Source organism: Magnolia sinica, chromosome 8 (assembly GCF_029962835.1).
Source record: "Magnolia sinica isolate HGM2019 chromosome 8, MsV1, whole genome shotgun sequence".
Taxonomy (NCBI): domain Eukaryota; kingdom Viridiplantae; phylum Streptophyta; class Magnoliopsida; order Magnoliales; family Magnoliaceae; genus Magnolia; species Magnolia sinica.
In genome coordinates this window covers 54,050,209-54,064,843 of record NC_080580.1, presented here as the reverse complement: position 1 = coordinate 54,064,843, position 14,635 = coordinate 54,050,209, and the positions used below count along the sequence as shown (strand labels likewise).

Here is a 14,635-nt window from a genome sequence, read left to right as displayed (position 1 = left end):
ACACCATCACTTACCCATCTCTACTCTTCCCTTCTTCTACAAAACCCATCATCTCTCTCAAACACCACCATCAATCATCCCTCTCAAACACCACCATCACTACAACTCAAAATCCCTCCTCTTTTATAGTCTCATACCTCATAAACTCATGTGGGCTCTCTCCAGAATCAGCTCTTTCAGCTTCCCAAAAAATCCAACTCAAATCCCCAGAAAGGCCAGACTCTGTTCTCAAACTCTTCCAAAACCATGGATTCACCAATACCCACGTCGCAGAAATCATCGCCAAGCGTCCATTGCTTCTCTTGGCCAGCGTTAACAAAACCCTCGAGCCCAAGCTTGATTTCTTCCACAGCATGGGCATTACTGGCCCCACCCTCTCAAAAATCCTATCTGCCGACCCTGTTCTCTTAAATCTCAGCCTAAACAATCAGATCGTTCCAGCCGTCGACTTCCTTAAGTCTTTTGTCCACACCGACGAAAACATTGCAACTTCCTTTAAGCGCAATACCCGCGTTTTTCGGAAGAATCTTGAGAAAGTGATGGGACCCAACATCTCGATCTTGCGGGAGAATCCAAGATCTCGAAGCTGATTACATCCCACCCTCAGACAATGATGCTAAAACCCGATCGGTTTCATGAGATTGTCACATTGGCTAAGGAAATGGGGTTCGATCAGTCAGGCTCAAATTTCATCCTCGTGATCTGCGTGATGTCAAGGATGACCAAGTTGAATTGGGAAAGGAAGGTGAAGGTTTTTAGGAGTTTGGGGTGGTCTGAGGATGAGTTCCTTTCGGCATTTAAATTGCAGCCAATGTGTATGATCACGTCACAGGAGAAGATTAGGAGAGTGGTGGATTTGGTCGGGACCCAGATGGATTTGAAGCCGTCGAGTCTATCAAAACATCCCAATGTTTTCTTACTAAGTCTTGAGAAGACGATCGCACCAAGATGTTCGGTTCTGCGGGTTCTAATTCAGAACAGTCTGATTAAGAAGGATTTGAGTATAACTTGGGCACTGAAAATGAGTGAGGACGACTTCTTGGAGAGGTTTGTGATCAAGTATGAGGAGAATATCCCAGAAATACAAACAATTTATCAAGGTAAGATGGGATTTTAGGATTAGACATTGGGTCTCAAGAAGTGGTCCGGTATCTTAATGTTTCATTTCGTGATATTGGAAGTGCATACATTTGCTATGCATTTTTGCTACATAGACAAATGTATGTTTTTCCAAATGAAATGCATACATTTGTTTTGTATTTCCAATGTCATGAGCAAATGTAAGAATTTTTGTGCTTGTGTGGTAGTTGTCTCTTGTCATGTTGGTTTTGTTCAAATTGCTTTCTTTTAATACAGAAAATTCTTGTTCATTGGAGGCAATGTTAGTTTATTTTGACTTGTTTTTCCAATACATGCATGTTTGCTTATCTATGAGCTGGAACTTGCATTGAAGAGTTTGGCATGATGTTAATCTCAGGATCTTTGCTTGTTTCACATGAAGTACATGTGACCACAAATATTTTAGACATCTGAGCCATGCATCAAGCGAGCCACACCATGTAGGTGAATTGATCCCAAAATCAGGCCGGTCTATTCAGTAGGTCATGTGGGCCACACGTGTGTGAAAACAATGGATGGCTTAAGGAGATACCTGCAGCAGTCCACATGCAACGTGCATGTAGCCTGATGAGTGGATTGGCCTGATATTTTGGTCGGGTTGTCAATATGGTCTGGACAATCCAATGCATGGTGCAGATAGCCAGATATCCCATGTGTGAACACATGTAGAGGTGAACATGGGGTTAACAAAAACTCTAGTCAGAGTTGCTGAGTTTGTATAGTCCAAGAATAAACACAATCCAGAAACTTTCTGCTACACTGGTCATTGAATGCGACAAATCCAGAAACTGCCAAAACCCCTAGTTCTGATATCCTTGTTTTTTCATCCAAGAAACACCTAAAAACTGTTGTTCCAAGCCCAAATTGTTATGTATCAGAATTTTAGTTTTTTAAGAGAAAATCATGGGTTGAAATTTAAAAAAGTATAGTGGCCAAACTTAAACCAGAGTTTAGGGTTTATGCATACACAAACATGCATATATAACTGGCCAAATTTGTTGGAATAAGGCTAAGATGATGATGATGACGACGACGATGACACACACGCACACAACTAGTTGTACATCCAACGAGTTGGTGTGTGGGGCCCACCATGGTGTTTGTATTATATCTCACCCGTCCAATAAAGTTGTCCCATCATGAAAGTTGGATGCCCCAAAAATCAGGTTGATCCAACTATCAGATGGGACACACCATAGAAAACCATGAACAAAGAGCCAAAAAACTCCACATTCAAACTTGGGGCATCCCTTTTTCATGATTGGATCAACCTGATTTTTGGGGCATCCCATTTTCATGGTAGGAAAACCTTGCTGGATTGGGCGAGATGTCATACAAACACCATGGTGGGCCCAACACGCCAACTAGTTGTATGAACATTTCTATATATCTGTATGTGTGAGTCTGGTCTCTCTCTCTCTTGCAAAAGACATGGCTATCCCACTGGCATTCCTATGAATAGCAGAAAATGAATACTAGTTATCCCTACACTTAATAATCACAACTATGCAAGAGAATAACCTACATGTACTCATTGTCTCTGGTGATGCCCATCTACAGTTTTGTAAGGGTCCCCTTCAATAATTATAGGACTAGAACTCCAAGCTGCAACCAAGTGGAAAACTTCCCAAAGGCCACCACATCCGCATGAAAAGAGCCCACCTTACCACCTAGACTAGAAAAAGCCAAGAGATCTCAACATTCTTATTACAAATTACACCTACAAGATTGGAATTAAGCCCTATCCCCGACCAAGCATCCAACAAATTTTAGCTTGAGATGTCCCGGAGGCAGGGGCACCATCCAGGATTACACCTTGATGGGCTTGCATCCACACCTCCAATCCTGTAAATAGCCTGCCTTGGAAGCATCCTCAAACATCGATATTATTGGGGCCCATTCAACAATCAAAGATATTGCATTACTTTTGATGGTTTCTACTAATGCTGCTTTGTTCTAAAAAATTTGATGCAGGATATGAAATTCAAGTATGATGTGCAAGAATTCAGGCTTAGATCATACCAATTCAGAAACAATTACACAAATTCCACATCCCACATGATAGTCCAAACATTCAATGAAAGGGGAATATATGCGGGTCTAGGCCGACACAGGCTAGGGCTGGACCAATAAAAATTATAAGCCAAACGATGTCAAAAGGAAATAGAAATCAACCACACATGCATAAGAATCAGTTCCTAATCCAAGGGATTTCCCAATTTCAATTCAAGGAACCCTAGGGTGAAAAAAAGGGACAAATAAATTAGGGCTAATGCAAATTAAGGCTAGGGTTTAGGAAATAGGAATGAAAAGAGGAAAACCAGAGGAAAAACTAACCCGGAGAAAGCTTTTGCTTGCAGATGGTGACCCGGAGCTGACACACGTGCACGGGTGGGTTGGCTGCACGTGTGATGGAAGCTCGCCTCCCCAAAGTGCACCTAGGCCTTGGTCGGCTGGGGGGGACCTCCAATCCCTCCAAGTTTGACGACGATCCGACGTAAGGTCGAGGCGTAGTGCTCCGCCGAAGTTTCAGCCCTCCTACAAGTCCAGATTATGGAAACTGGCTGTAGGGGGATGAATAACTGTAAAGGCTGAGAAATTAAAAGCAATTATGACGATAGAAGATGAGAGATAGATGGAAGAAGGTAGGGGCGGATGAGGATAGATGTGGTTTCGCACCACGGTAGTTAGCCCTTCGAAGAAAGGAGGGCTTCACACCCACTTTTGAATTCTTCCACAACTCACGAAGAGAGGAGAAAAATAAAGCAGAATTTTTTTAAAAAACTTGAATGAATGAAAAGAACTACAAGGGGTGCTTATTTATAGGGGAAACCCTATACCCCAAAAACTCGCACCATGTGCGCAAGCTATTACTTGGCGATGAAGTAAACTAAAATAAAAACCAAACAAAGAAATCTAAAGCGTTTACGATGTTCTAAATAATAACAATAAGCAAAACCTAAAATATGAAATCCATCCGACGAGTGGGCCACGATCATGAGATCCCATGATGGGCTTTTCTTGACTATCGGGCCCACTATTTTTTGAACCAAAACTTGTCTTCTAGCTAGGAGGCCCACCCTGGACGTTGTCATCGAGCCAAATCGATGGTGAGGTCCTCCTTCTGCGTACGTACATGCTTAGGGGTGGTGGTGTGCGTGCGCATGTGTGCATGATGTCCTCATCAAAATTCCTTCCATTTCTTTGTTTCTATAAAATCCACATGGTAGTGAAAGGCAACAGTCTACCCAAAATTTCACCTCTGATCAGAAATGTGGACTACTGTCTGTCTTGCTGATAAGACCCCCCAGAGAGCCATTCAATGATAACTCTATGCCAAATAACGTGAATATTGGCTATAGAGCTCTCTTGCTAGTGGACAACGCAAATGTCACTGGTCCGTATTTCCTCATGGGCCTAGGACATGAAGCATATTTTGGAGCTTCATAATTCTCTTTTTTATATTTTTCAAAGAAAAATTGTCCACTGTTGATATTTTGTTTCTAGAAGCTAACTAAACAAACACTTCCTTTTTTGGTAGAGTACCATTCCCCACACCCTTGCGTTGGGAGCACCATCACTTTCCCCTGATGCAACTGAAGAATTATTTAGTAGAGAACAACCATTTGATGTCCATTTCCATTATTTTACAATCTCGCACCTTGGCTTCTATGATCTCCTCTTTTAAAACCTCAGTAGCAAGGTATTCAAAATCGGTTACGTTTATGCTATAACCAGTGTTTTAAATATGGACGATATCAGCTGATATATCCCACGATATATCTTGTATCCCACATGTGCGATACGAAACACACGAGTGGTGCTGATATATCTCATCTATTTGATCTAGTGAGCATTTTCAATTTTCGATCCATATTTTTGTTGTAAATCACGTTAAACCAGTGTCAAATGGTTACAAATCTATGATTCTTCATGAATCATGGATTTGGAACTTTGATTTCGAGATTTGGGGGAGATGGGTTAAGTAGCAAAAAATTGAGAAAAATAAAAAATTTCTCAATTTCTCACAAATCAATTACAATCTTTGTATCCAAACACAAAATTAAACATGTATGTAACCTGATCTAGTGATTCTTCTTTTGCTTTTAAATGTATTGCTTGTGTTTCCATACATTTCTTCTTATGTTTATAAATTTTATGAATAGACTTTGAATATACTTGCACCAGTTCAGTTGGAAAGCACATATATTAGGACCCCATACAAAGGAAACCCCTATTATGTGTACTTTTTTTTTCCTGTAATGTTTTGATTTCTAAGTGTGTATTGATGTCTTTTTCAACAATCCCTGAAGTTTCATTAAAAAATTCGACCAATTTCCCAATGTTCCCATGTTTCCTAACAACAATGATACATTACGTGATACGACCAATATATACCATGCGATAACTGATATTTATCTGTATCCCAAGGGTGTGATACATTATGCGATAACGATATTTAAAACATCGTTTGATACGTAACGATAACGATCGACACCGTTACCCAATATGAGGTTGAAACACTGTTACGCAATGCGGGTTGAAATGGTGACCCCCTAAGTTTTGGGCTCGAAAGGGTCATTACGGGGCCATAATGGCTGTTACGGCTTATAATAGCCGTTACGGGGCCATAACGGCTGTTACCTACCGTAACAGTTTTTTTTTTCTTTTTAAGTTGAAAATTTTCTTATTTTATGAAACTTTTCTCTTTCAAATTCTTTTTGAAACTATTCTACTACAAATTCCAACCACTCTTATCTTGAATTTGAGGATCAAAACAAGTTATTTTAAGGATTTTGTTGAATCGAAGATACGTGTTTTTTATTTTGGAAAATCTTCAAAAATGGGTATTTATACCCTTTTCTAAAAATCTCTGTTGTTATTGAAATTGCACATCATGGGCCCATGGGCCATGCGTGAAAGCTTGGCGGAGCTAAGGAGTGGGATGGCTTCCAATTACCTACTTAAACTAATATGAAATTTAAACTAAGCAAGACAATTAACTCTAATGCTTCCACGCCATTAGAGAGTCCAATCACATAGACTACAAGGATGTGGCAATAAGCAAGTAGTCTATAAACATGATAGTGTACTTGTGTGTGGCATATGTTAGCTATAAACCCCTAGCATTCATCTAATCATACATGCATATATTTAAACATTCATCACATAAGCATAATCAAACAAATGCTCAAATAACAATCCCAAACGCAAGCATGTGTAGTGGTTTTGTTTCCCTACTCCACTCTTGGCGGACGCACTCAACCCATGAGTCTGTCGGATTTCACTATCGGAGGTTTTAAATTAGACAAACCTCTAACCTTTACAATTCTACACAAGGAAGGTCTCCCGCAAGAGACTTTGTGGTTTTCCATAGGTTCGCCACAAACCTCGGTCCTACACAAGAACCGACTGATGTACACTACCGTCGGAGGCTCCCGCAAGAGACTTTAGTTGGTTTTCCATAGGCTAACTAACAACCTCGGTCCTAGTCCAGTGACTTACGTTTACTCCTACCGAAGGCTCTCATAGAGACTAACACGTACGCACCCGTATCCAGTGCCCTACACAAGAACTTTGATTTATGCCCTACACAAGAGTTAAGGTCCTACACAAGAACCTAATCGGGTTTGGGTCACAAACTCTTATACTTAATCCTACACAAGGAAGGAGTGTATATGGACTCTTACATATTACAACTTGTCGGATTGAGCCCCTTTTATAGCACCTTCTCGGGTTGCTTGATCAATGCTCTCCCGTGCTTCAATTAGCTCCCCTTTGTTCCCCCAATCCTGATGCCGATGCTTTGCTAATGCTTTAGCTCTAAGATCAAACACTTTACATGTGATGCTCCGATGTGGTGACCAATGTGATGGGAGGTTGGGTAGAATCTCCTACAAGGCTACAACTAATGGGAAGTTGTAAAACCTAGGCAATTCTTCTTGATGGACACTCTAGAGGTTGATAGATACATGGGTTTGCCAAGAGAAATGGTGTCTAAACTTTAGAGAGGGCTTGAGATCACGGTCTTCTTGTAGAAGAGAATGAAATGCTCATTATAGTGAAGAATTACTAAGAAGAGAGCATGGATCTCATTGAGATAGAGCTTAGGAGGTTTGGTAGAGCTTGGTATGCACTAAGGTCTTTATAATGTCAAAATCTATTATTTCCACAAAGATCCGATTGCTAGATTTATAAGAAAAAGGCTCTAATGGATCTATAATGGCTAATCTTCGGTCCCACCAAGTTATGTTTGGTTGCACCGATTTTGAAGTTCGGTCGAACCAAATTAGACTAGATAGCCGCTGGATAGAATTTGTCATTTTCGATCGCACCGAAGGTGATCTTTGGTCGCATCGAAAGTGTCTTCGGTGAGACTGAAGGTGACACTCGGTTGCAATCGAATTATCCAAAATTCTGCCTCAGCTTGCTGTCCTGTTTTAGCCGTTTTTGGTCGGATCGAAGGTGGGTTCGGTGGGACCAAAGGTTACTGAAATTGTAAAGCAATCAGGGATCTCTAAAGCCAATCTAAGGATGACCAATTTAGGCTCTTATGGCTTAAGGGATGATCAATAAAAGGTTTACCTATTGAGTTTAAAATAATCTAGATGTTTAGGTTATTTTGGGTCAAGGGTTAGGGTCACTAAGGCACCTTGTTTACCTGTTCTTTGCTCATTGATGTTCCACATTCACTTGTGTTTTTGGTCTTTAGCTTCCAATGGCTCAACCGACTGTATGACAGGACTCGTGTGATTGACAAATATGGTGCATAAATCAGTGCACTAACAATGGTTAAATATGATGCGCTATTCAAATTAGAACATAGGAATGTGCATTTTACAGATTATGCAACTGATTTTATATATATATATATATATATATATAAATTTTTAGACTATTTTCAGCCGATTTTTAAAAATTAAGGAAAAAAATATATTTTTTCAATCATTTTCGGTTTTAATGGTTGAATATGATGTGTTAATCATAATACAACATATCAATGTGCATTTAACATATTATGCAACTGATTATTTTATTTTATTTTTGGTCGATTTTTAAAAATTAGGAAAAATCATTTTTTTTTTCAATATTTTTCTATTTTAATGGCTGAATGTGATGTTTTAATCATAGTAGAACATCTCAATGTGCATTTAACGTATTATGCAACTTATTTTCTAATTTATTTATTAATTTTTAAATTTTTTGGATTAATGACTTTATGTTTATATTTTCTTATCTTGGACTGGTTTTGGAGTTTCGTAGGGTTTAGAACTTAATTTCTTCTTTATTGATTAGATTCGGTAGTTTGAACTTTATTTCATTAATTTATTTACATTAAGTTTTAAGATTTAATTAATTCATTCTCTTATAAAAATTGTATTTAAACTTAGAGAATCGAGTAAACTCTCACATATGCTATATCTACCTAAGAAAATGTTGGGTCTGGCAAATAAGTGAAGATATTGGATGACAACATTGTCAGACGGTGGGTGGTAGTAGGTACCAAATGAAGTGCAACTATTGTGATAGACTAATAACTGATGGAATGATGTGACTCAAACAATATTTCGCACATTGAAAGGGTAAAGTTGCGGGATGTACCAAAGTACCAAAGAGATAAATGACCTTGATGCAAGCTAGTTTGGATGAGTCGAAGGGGAAATGTGCTGTTGTGCAGAAGAAGCGGCCCGACAGGAGGTGTTTGATCCTATATATATGGGTGTTCGTGATGAAGATATTATTGATTCTGATGAATATTCAGATCGGGAAGTAACTATAGTTACAAGAGATAATGATTAATAACTGATGGAATTACGTGACTCAAACAACATTTGGCACATCGAAAGGGTAAAGCTGAAGGATGTACCAAAGTACCAAAAGAGACAATGACCTTGATGTAAGCCAATTTGGATGAGTTGAAGGGAAAACGTGCTATTGTGCAGAAAAAGAAAAATGAGATTTTGGAGGCGGCCCAACATGAGGTGTTTGGTCCTGAATATATGAGCGTTTGTGATGAAGATATTATTGATTCTGACGAATATTCAGATCGGGAAGTAATTATAGTTAGGAGAGAGAGCTTGCGCTTTGCTCCTGAAGAGGAAGAATGTCAATGCATGTTTGGCGCGAGGGAGTCTATACGTGATACAAGGGAGGGAGGGGAGTGCAATTGCATCCGCAGCATGGTAGTATCTTGTGTTATTGTCCCCCTCCAAAATCCATTTTGATCCCGATTTCTGTCCCCTGAAAGCCTCTTCTTCAACCAAAGCTTGATTCATATCGACTCATGCATCTTTTATAATTATACCGTTTTCAATATAAAGATTGATTACCAATGAAGATTCTATGCTAGAATATTAGGGAGCTAAGAAGTCACAAAAAAAGAATCCAAGTTAAAAAGGTATGTAAAAAATATAAGATCCAGATTATTGCCCTTCAGGAGATGAAAATGGAAGCTTTTGATGATAGAACTCTTGATTCCATTTGAGGGATTAAGAACAATGGATGGATAGCCTTGAATGTAGAGAGTCTGGCAGGGGTATTTTGGTAGCTTGGAACAAAGACATATTGCACTCTGAAGGCAGCCACATTGGGGCTTTTTCGGTGTCAATTGTCTTCAGGTATCTTTCCCAGTTCAGATGGCTGTTTACAGAAGTTTACGGGCCATGTATTCTGACTAGGAGACACCTTTTTTGGGCAGAATTGAATCAAAGCCAGAGCCTCCTTCAATCTTCCCGGTGTGTGGGGGGTGATCTTAACGTCATAAGATTTCTTCATGAGAAGTCGAGTGGTGGGTGGCTCACTAGAAGTATTAGGGGATTTAAGAATGGTTAAATCAGACTGAGATGATGGATATTCCGATTGGGGGGCAGAGGCAACCCAGTCTTGGCAAGGTTAGACAGATTCCTGACTTTAGCAGACTGGATTGACAGATTTCCATTGGTAAAGTTGCGGGGTTTACCCAGAAGATCATCAGACCTTCATCCAATATTGCTGGAAGTATACAAGGAGAGTTGGGGGCCAAAGCCCTTCCACTTTGAGGTTGCATGGCTAGAAACCAACCACTTTGTCAACTTGGTTGAAAACTGGTGGAAGTCCTTCACGGTTTCAGGTTTGGTTGCGTATCGGCTGGCCCATAAGAACCAACTTCTGAAATATAAATTATCTGAATGGAAAAAAAGGAATTCTTTACTAAGAGGGCTGAGAAGGCTGAAATTGGCGAGCTTGATATAGAGGAAGAGGGGTCTGTTCTATCTGTGGAGGAAAGAAACAGACATTCAAGCCTAACAGCAGAATACTTGAGTTCTTGGAGGAAGAAATAATGTGGAGATAGATTGAGGGCCATTTGGCTGAAAGAAGGTGACAAGAACACCAATTTCTTTCATAGTATTGAAAGTGCCCGGGCTAGAACTAATCACATAAGCAGCATTTTGGTTAATGGTCAAAGACTTGAAGCGAAGGCCCAAGTTTGCTCCGCTATAGTTGAATTATTTTCCAAGCTCGCATCTTCTAAAGGATGGAGAAGACCATTGTTAGATAATTTACCTTTTTGGTGTATTTCGGTTGAAGATGAGGAATCCCTTGAGAAGCCGTTTTTAGAAGAAGAAATCAAGGATGCAATTGACTCTTTGGGAAGAGACAAGGCTCTGTGCCCGGATGAATTTCCCATAGCTTTTTATCAAGTCTCTTGGGATACCATAAAAAAGGATGTTATGGAATTTGTCAAGGAGTTGACTGATAAAGGAAGGCTTGCTAAAGGGATGGGGGCTACATTTATAACCTTAATTCCTAAAAAAGGAGTAGCACTTTAAGATTTTCGGGCAATCGGTCTAATAGGAAGTCCCTATAAGATATTGGCATAGGTTTTGGCCAATAGATTCAGATTGGTGTTATCTTTGGTTATATCAGAAAATCAAGGGGCATTCATTGTGGATGGACCGATTCTAGATAGTGCATTACTTGTCCATGAATGCATCGATTCAAGACATAGGGAAGGCAAAAGTGGGGTGGTATGCAAGTTGGATATCGAAAAGGCATATAACCACATAGGTTTGGATTTCCTTTAATGTATGTTGAGTTGGATTGGTTGTGGAAGCAAGTGGATTAGATGGATGATCGGATGTGTATATTGGCCTCATTTTCGGTCTTGGTCAACGGTTCTCCAAAATGATTTTTTCAAAGCTTCGCGTGGACTAAGGCACGGGGATCCGCTCTTTCCCTTCCTGTTTATAATGGTTACCTATGCCTTAAGTGATATGTTATCTAATGGTCAGGAGATGGGTTTAATATCTAGGTTTCGAGGATCTTAGGAAGGGGATAAGATTTCTCATCTTCAGTTTGTGGATGACACACTATTATTCTGTGATGCAGATGTATTCATGATGGACAATTTAAGGAGGATTTTGGTATTGCTTCGAAGAGGTATGAGGGCTAAAGATTAATGTGAGAAAGAGTGAAATGCTTGGTATTGGACTGTCCAGGGAAGAATGATTTTCTTTTGTGAATGCTTTCGGCTATCAAGTTGGGTCTTTCCCCTCCACCTATTTGGGCGTTCCACTATGTTTGGGTAAACCCCCTAAGTATTTATGGAGCAAGGTGATATAAAGGTTTGGATGGAAGCTTTCAAAGTGGAAAGGGAGGCTTTTGTCACCGGGTGGATGCATCACCCTTATTAAGGCGGCTTTGTCTAATTTCCAATTGCAGAGGGATTTCCTTTGGCATGGGGCTGAAGATGAACATAGATTTCATCTTCTTAGCTGGGAGGAGGTTTGTAAATCTCTAGATGATGGTGGAGCGGGTATTAGAGTTCTGGAACCGATGAACGTGGCCCTTTTGGGTAAGTGTTGGTGGAGGTTTGGGTTGGAAGAAGGCAAGTTATTGAGGGAAGCCATTGCATTTAAATATTGCTTGGAGGCGGGAGGTTGGGAGGTCAAGAGATCTTCAGGTCAAATCCTTTGGTTAAATCCAAAATGGGCTTTTCTATTGGAAACTGAAATAGGATATGGTTTTGGGAGGATCCATGGTGTGGTAATAGACCTTTGGTGGAGGAATACCCATCCTTGGCAAGATTAGCCCGGTAAGAGATCTGTCTGTGGCTAGCTGTTTCTCTTTCAACGGCGGGCAGGGGGTATGGTGTCCCCCATGTCGTAGAGGCTTATCTGATGAGCAGGTGGGAGAGTATGCTAGTTTATTGGCTAGCCTACATAATGTATCCCCTTCCCCACTCTCGGAAGATTCATTGGTTTGGCTTGCATCGCCATCCAGGAAATTCTCAATCAAGTCTTTCTATTTGAAGATTCGGAACTCGGACCTAGGCCCAAGTTGTGAGTTCTTTCATGCTTTCTGTTTTTATGGCTCTCACCCCAAGGTGACCTCTTTTGCTTGGTAGGGAGAAATTGCATCCTAACCGTTGACAATCTTCAGAAAAAGGCTACGATCCTCCCTAATATTTGCCTTCTTTGTATGAATGACGCGGAATTGATTGACCAGTTATTCATCCGATGTCTGTATGTTCATTGAGTGTGGATGCATATCCTTAAGCTTTTCAACATAGATTGGGTGATGCCTAGCTCAATGATCCAAATGTTTTGGATGTGGCATGGATCCAGCTTCCTATGCACAATGCTTCCACAAGAAAGTGTGGAAATTGAAAAGGGATTCCATTGAGTGGGCAGTGGGGTCAAAGAATGTTAACACTTTGGGCTGTAATCCCGCTTTGTATTCTATGCTCTGATGTATTCTTTGTTGTGTTGTATCTGGTTCTAGTAGTGTTTAATAAAATTAACTGATTACCCTTTAAAAAAAAAAAAGACAGATTGATCTCAAATTGATTTTCAGCCTTTCCAAGATGAGCTTCAGATTCCAGAACATTGCTAGAAACATCACCAAATGTCTGTTTTTTCCAAACTTTTGAGGAGTTTAGTTCATTGGACGTTTTAGCTTTTTCGCTGCTCAATGTTATGCCATTAGCTTTGGACATTTTTGCCCGCAATTAGTCTTCATAGCGTTTGTTAAGAAAAGGGTGAATTCATAAAAAATGTAGTTGCTTGGCAAAGTAATTGAAATTTTACCGAACAAGGGACGGCATTGATCGCACCCAATTCCTTGAACTGCTAATGCATGTAGCCCGAACCTGCATGAAAGCGTAATCACGTAGAGCATGCATCAAAGGCTTTGTGGGGTCTACTCTGGTGACATCTACTGCTCACATCTATTACATAGGCTCATATTAGGACGCCTGCCCAAAAATTACAAGGATTGGGAACTCAAGCTGGCTACAAAAAGGTAAATTATGAGATGGGTTGCCCACCGTTCCTCTCTCTCTCTCTCTCTGTGTGTGTGTGTGTGTGTGTGTGTCTAGCATTCATTGTACATGGGGAGGAGGAAATTAGGGGGCCCACTTTTGACGCAAGTTTAACAGGTTAGGCTCAGGTTAGAAATGCGCACCATTTAAGTAGTGGCCCTGTTTGGGTTTGGATGAAACCTACCCAGCCCAACCCATATAGAAATGTGGCCCTGGTTGGGCTTGGTATGAAACGCATGCAGCCCAACCCACATAATATACTCTATGTATGAGTCATGCCAGATGACCCGACCCAAAACCCAAAATAACATAGAAAAGAATTGTATAAATGAATTTTTTATTTTATTATTATTATTTTTATGTATATATGTATCTAAAACCCCAAACAAAATAGAAAAAGAAATCTACACATGTATAGATGGGTTTTTGAAGACTGTTGGATGGGCTTGTTTTCATGCTCTGGAGTGACCCATCAGTTCGGATCTTACTATTCCAATCAATTTTGTTTTGAGAAGATAAAGCAATGAAATTAAATGAAGAAGGCTCCCATTTTTGGATTTTGACAATGTTCAGATTCTTGTTTAGTAATTTTCTAATTTCTTATGGTTGAATGTCGACCGTTGGCATTGTTTAAGATGTTATTGGCTTCAACTTTTGCCAATTGATGTTGGACATTGATAATCTTGTTGGTCAGCTTCAAATGAACATTCCATCTGCACTCTTCTATCCTACATAATCACTCTATTTGCTCTGTTTTTAATTTTTAATTTTTTTAACATGCGCACCCCCCAAATGGGCACTCGAACTCATGACCTCAGTGTTGAAATATGCTCTTTCTACCATTGAGCCATGACTTGGAACCTTCGTCTGTCCACCACTTGCACTTGGATAATCAAATAGATGAAAGCCAATCAGATCCACTTTCAGTGATTCAACCAACAAAGCAGCCACGAAACCCACTTATGCATAGTTGCATCCAAACAGGTCCATAGTATGGTCAATATTGCAATTTTTCATAAAATTTTCTTCTTCAAGAAAATGGTCCAGTTTGTATCAATTTGAATTTAGCTATTAAAAGACATGATTTCCAAATAAACAATATTTTGATACTTTCATAAGTATGTTTCCTATTTGGATACATGTGGATATGTAAAAACCTTGTGGAATCCTCATTAAATTGAATTGAATGGAGGACGGTGAAATCTATCAATAGTT

The 14,635-nt window shown here is 39.8% G+C and overlaps 1 protein-coding gene across 1 annotated transcript; it reads left to right on the top strand.

The window, feature by feature from the left end:
- The first annotated feature begins 578 nt into the window (after nt 1-578).
- Nucleotides 579-13,068, top strand: LOC131253999 (uncharacterized). Its single transcript, XM_058255065.1, has 2 exons — nt 579-1,100; nt 12,932-13,068. Exons 1-2 carry the CDS (start codon nt 611-613, stop codon nt 12,934-12,936), a joined length of 495 nt encoding a protein of 164 aa, XP_058111048.1. The 5' UTR covers nt 579-610; the 3' UTR covers nt 12,937-13,068.
- Nucleotides 13,069-14,635: the final 1,567 nt, after the last annotated feature.

Bases quoted from the DNA above. Each gene is read 5' to 3' on its own strand.
- LOC131253999 (XM_058255065.1), top strand. From the start codon at position 611: ATGATGCTAAAACCCGATCGGTTTCATGAGATTGTCACATTGGCTAAG.